At 48.9% G+C, this 5,479-nt stretch overlaps 1 protein-coding gene across 1 annotated transcript; it reads left to right on the top strand.

Moving 5' to 3' along the window:
• Positions 1-1,414: 1,414 nt before the first annotated feature.
• LOC130276921 (uncharacterized) lies at positions 1,415-4,242 on the top strand. The gene is made up of 2 exons (XM_056526933.1): positions 1,415-3,809; positions 3,889-4,242. The coding sequence occupies exons 1-2, from the start codon at positions 2,374-2,376 to the stop codon at positions 3,902-3,904; spliced, it is 1,452 nt and encodes a 483-aa protein (XP_056382908.1). The 5' UTR covers positions 1,415-2,373; the 3' UTR covers positions 3,905-4,242.
• The last annotated feature ends 1,237 nt before the right edge of the window (positions 4,243-5,479 follow it).

The following is a 5,479-nucleotide window of genomic DNA, read 5'->3' as shown; positions in this document are numbered from 1 at the left end:
AGGAGCTCAGCTGAGTGTGCACTACACAAGGGGGAAGTGTTCATTACTGTAATATAGAAGAGGAGCTCAGCTGAGTGTGCACTGCACAAGGGGGGTAGTGTTCATTACTGTGTAATATAGAAGAGGAGCTCAGCTGAGTGTGCACTACACAAGGGGGAAGTGTTCATTACTGTGTAATATAGAAGAGAAGCTCAGCTGAGTGTGCACTACACAAGGGGGAAGTGTTCATTACTGTGTAATATAGAAGAGAAGCTCAGCTGAGTGTGCACTACACAAGGGGGAAGTGTTCATTACTGTGTAATATAGAAGAGAAGCTCAGCTGAGTGTGCACTACACAAGGGGGGAAGTGTTCATTACTGTGTAATATAGAAGAGAAGCTCAGCTGAGTGTGCACTACACAAGGGGGAAGTGTTCATTACTGTGTAATATAGAAGAGGAGCTCAGCTGAGTGTGCACTACACAAGGGGGGAAGTGTTCATTACTGTGTAAAATAGAAGAGAAGCTCAGCTGAGTGTGCACTGCACAAGGGGGGAAGTGTTCATTACTGTGTAATATAGAAGAGAAGCTCAGCTGAGTGTGCACTGCACAAGGGGGGAAGTGGCCAATAATTTGCGGAAGTCAGCAGTTCAAGTTAATTTTTAGACTGAAAATTTGCAGCCTCAGACAATCTGCCACTTGTTCTTATCGGCTGAGCTGGAAAAGTGATATTTGACCCAATAAAAAGGAATGCCAGGGTTACAGATCTGGATACAGGGTGGTGGCGCCCTCTGCTGATCCAGGAGGGAGGTACAATGTAGATTTATAATACATGAGCCCAACTGATAAGAATAGATCCACCACCAGGGAAAGGAGTCACAGCAAAGCCAGAGGTCCACAAGAAGTTGAGAAAAAATGATTTTTCGGGAGCGGCTGAGAGTAGTTTGGAGCCCATGTACTATTATAGAGTGTCCAGCAAAAAACACCACGAACACTGGACCTAATACATTTTTTGTAAAATCTATTTCTGTTGTTATTCATAGTTGACATTTTATCTCATACTGTATATGTGGTCTCCCGGAACAGGACTTGGTCCTGTTCCTCTGTCTAAAGTCCCCTCAGCCAGAGACTCTCCATGACAATAGGGCTCTCCTTTAGGACTAACCCCTAGTCGCCTCATATAAATGGTATTTAATGTATTTATATATTTAATATGTTATATAGGAATACCTCTGTATAGGACCTTAGAAGTCATGTGCCTTAAATTAATTGTATTATTTGTTTAAGGACCTTTGGGTCATGTGATACCCAGAGTTCACTTGGTCAGGACTGACAGGTTATGCTGACCAATGAGCTTTGTCCCACCCCCTTAATATATAAGGGGCTGCAGCCACTAAATTCTCTCTCTTCCAGCTGGACATTGAAGCAGCAGCTCTTACTCTTAGTTCTGGATTATCAGAGAAGCACATCTCAGCACAAATCCTCAATTCAAGCTAGGCCCAAAGCCTAAGAATCCGCAGCCACTAAACGTGAGTTACTCAAGCTCAAACTACTAAAAATAGTAGCACAGTAGCTAGCAAACAAAACTCATTGATCCCGTAGTCCCGGCATACTGTGAGAAACCTGTACCATGGTTCTCTCTCTCAAAAGACTGTTATGTTCCATGCCGTTGCATAAAATATACAGTAAAGTTACTTCAAGTTTACTTCATAAAATCTTCTGTGGACATTCCATTATTTCTCCCTGCAGTTTGTGGGACAGTTGGCGGTAGGACCATTACATTGAGGAAACCTCACCCTGGCGTCACGACAATTAAGGGTTAACACCAATATACCCTACACTATCACCAGCACCACCCCATCACCACAACTCTTTTGGCATCACGAACAGGATACGGGTGTGTGCCTACAGCTATTCAGCCACCATTATTGCAAAGGCCATAGTCCTCCCCCTATCAAGAAATGTGCTATATGAACTGTCCGGAATTGTAGCATAAGCAATTAAAATTAAGCCCAGAAGTGCACGGGACTTTGCTGTCGAGATTGTGCTTAACTGGGGCAAACGAAAAAGTAAGGTGGGAGGTGAAGATTGTCTTTCTGTGGCCATGTGTATAATTCGCAGCCAAGCCATGCTGAGCTCTACACTGCAACAAGTACCTCAAAGAGTTAAAGATTAACCAGAGAAGCGCGCAAAAATGTCCCGCGCTGGTCTGTGACCCGCCCCTGTGCATGGACACCAAGTACACGTTGCAATGCCGAAGTAGAACTGTAATCTTTTGCTTGTGTTTGCCTGGGGACAGGAAGTCAGAGCTGCACTGATGACGTCCTTCCGCTGGCGGCCATCCTGTGGGAGCCCCATATAAAAGAAGCCAAGCGGCCATACCTCTACAGTCTGGAGATGGCAGCGAGGAGTACAGACAAGGTGGAACCAGTGCTACACATGAAGAGAGTCCTAAGATGGCGCCGACTCAGAGAAAAGTTGCCGCAGCCGCAGCGCAACTTTTTCAGGATCTTGCCAACCGCTTGCAGCAGTTGTCCCTTGGGGCCGAGGAGGCCTACAACCTACCACAGCTACCGGAGGACGACGAGTGGCCGGCTACCACCCGGGACATCAGAGGCGACATCACCGGTGACACTGTCCCCTCACCACCGGACATGGTGGTCTTGGGCCGAGATCCTGACGGAAGACTCGGATGTGAGTACCCTGGCGGAAGCCAATTGCTCTTCCCCATCCAGCCCAGAGCCAGAGATCCCCTTGTCCCAAGTCACCCTGCCGAGTGCACGCCCACGCTCATCCCCTCTCCCGAAATGGCTGTTCGGCGATGAGCCTGAGCTAATTCAGTACATATGGGACCATGTTCTTCCCCAGCCAGGGAAGTCCCATCCTCCGGTCCCCACAGCTCAGTTAGAAAGGGCCCGCAGGGAGGCTGAAATTGACAGTATAATGGAGAAGCTGAAGGCTGAACACCGAGAGCGATATGAGCCGAAGCGCCTCTCATATGAAGAAAGGGTGAAGCAGCAGAGTGATACAAAAAAATTGGAGGCTCTGTATATAAGAATGTTGGACTACATACGAGAGGGTGAAGCACCCATTGAGCGCCAACGTGTGACCGTGGTGAAATTTGATAAAGCCAGAGGTTTTGGTACCCTCCTAGATTGCAGACATGGGGGAACCATCCTGGTGAACAGAAGGGCCATTCAACGGGACTATTTGCCCAAAAGTTATCACTCCCTGGAGTGGGGAGAGAACGTTGATTACACCCCTGTCCAAAGTCTGCGGGGTGAATGGGTTGCAGCAGTCACGAGTCCCAAGAATCCTACTCAACTTCCTTTTACTTATTTCCTCTCGGATGACTGGGAGGCAGACCCACATGGTATCCGGCCGATGAGGCTGCCCAACACAGCCGATGAAGAGGAAGGATTCAGAGCACCTGTTATGCATCCTAAGTATCTGCCAAAGTCTTATTCTTCTGCAGCAGCTCCAGCAGAGGATGTGCCCAGGCCTACTCCACCTGAGGAGGTGTGGCCTAAACAGTGGGCACCAACCACAGATGTGCCTAGGCCTACTCCATGCCCAGAGGTTTGGCCTGACCAACAGGCACCGACGGAAGTGCCGCATCCTACTCCACTTAAGGAGGTGAGGCCGGATCAACCGGCACCAACAGTGTTCCTAGTGACCTCAGCAGCGGCCATTAACTTTGTGGTGAGCGTTAACCCCTCTGTTTCACAGTCAAGGCTCACTAATGTTTCATGGGACACTGCAATTCATCCCATGAGGGAGTCCTCACCTCACGCTCCTCGCTATATGTCCCAAAGCAAGAAGCAGTCAGACCGGTGAGGATGGGAATCCTGATGATACCCTGTGTAGAGCTATTTATTTATTTTGCTTGTATTAATTTTGTTTTCTCACCAGACTGTTCTGTTCCTGATATCACCTGTACAAGAAGCAAAGTGCCTGGCAGGACTATGCCATGAAAGTTTCTGGTTTAGCAACGTAACCACTTAAGCTTTTGCCCGGCCCCTGGCCGAGAGACTCCTTGTCCGAGGAGATCTGTGTAAGTGTGTGCCCGGCCTTGGTACAGCCGTGTTATATTATGGACTCATAACACAGGTGGACTGCTGATCCTTGTGTGTCTTTTTACTGTAAATATCCACATAGTAATATATTTTGTGTGCAAAAGTGTACACCTTGCTATCAGGTAAACATTACCTGGAATATCTTTACATTGTGCTGCTATTATGTAACCTTAGTGTGCTAATAAATAAAGTGTCTGCTGACATCAAATGTCAACACCGTGTAGAGTGTTATTGTACAGAAGTATCAATTCCTGTACACAAAATGCATATTTTCTTTCAGGTGCTATAGTGGTTACTTTAAGGTACCCTCCCAGTTCCTCTGGGAGCAACATTACTGCTACCTCTCACTAGCGCCTACTGAAACATTCCCATCAGGTACCAAGACTGATTTACCATATATACTCGAGTATAAGCCGAGTTTTTCAGCATGATTTTTCGTTCTATAAAACGCCCCCCCCCCCCCCCCCCCGGCTTATACTCGAGTGAACTCTCCACCTGTCAATCCCTTTCAGTAGTCTTCAATCTGCAGACCTCCAGATGTTACAAAACTACAACTCCCAGCATGCCCGGAAAGCCATCGGCTGTCCAAGCATGCTGGGAGTTGTAGTTTTGAAACATCTGGAGGTCCGCAGGTTGAAGACCACTGCGCGGGTCTTCGTCATCATCCAGATCCCCCTTTAGATTTCTACTCACCTCCCCTCGGTGGGAAGGAAGGGGGAGCTGGTCCGGGCCATCTATGCTGCAGGGACCGTCCGGTGGGAGGGTTGGTCTTTCCGGGCTGTCCATTTTCACCGGGAGGCCCTCTTCTCCGCTCCGGGCCCGGCCACGGACTAGTGACGTTGCCTTGACGATGACGCACAGGGACGTCCCTGCACATGAACGTCCCTGTGTGTCGTCGTCAAGGCAACGTCACTAGTAGGGGCCGGAGTGGAGGGCCTCCCGGTGAATATGGACAGCCCGGAACGACTAAGCCTCCCCACCGGACGGTCCCTGCAGCATAGATGGCCCGGACCAGCTCACCCTTCCTTCCCACCGAGGGGAAGTGAGTAGAAAACTAAAAGGGGGTCTGGATGATGACAAAGACCCGGCAGTGGTCTTCAACCTGCGGACCTCCAGGTGTTTCAAAACTACAACTCCCAGCATGCCCGGACAGCCGATGGCTGTCCGGGCATGCTGGGAGTTGTAGTTTTGCAACATCTGGAGTTCTAGAGGTTGAAGACCACTGAAGGGATTGACAGGCGGTGATGATGAAAGGGGAGGGGATGATGACGGGATGATAATGACAGGGTGTTGATGATGACAGGGTGATGATGACGGGGTGATGATGATAGGGTGATGATGACGGGGGTGTTAATGACGGGGGTCTGGATGATGAAAGGGGGGATGATGTATTTCCCACTCTAGGCTTATAGTCGAGTCAATAACTT

Source organism: Hyla sarda, chromosome 6, assembly GCF_029499605.1.
Source record: "Hyla sarda isolate aHylSar1 chromosome 6, aHylSar1.hap1, whole genome shotgun sequence".
Classification (NCBI taxonomy): domain Eukaryota; kingdom Metazoa; phylum Chordata; class Amphibia; order Anura; family Hylidae; genus Hyla; species Hyla sarda.
The sequence above is the reverse complement of the archived record's forward strand: the minus strand, read 5'-3'. Positions and strand labels throughout refer to the sequence as shown.

What these genes read in the sequence shown, in the direction of transcription:
- LOC130276921 (XM_056526933.1), top strand. Translation starts at nt 2,374, where the DNA reads ATGGCAGCGAGGAGTACAGACAAGGTGGAACCAGTGCTACACATGAAG.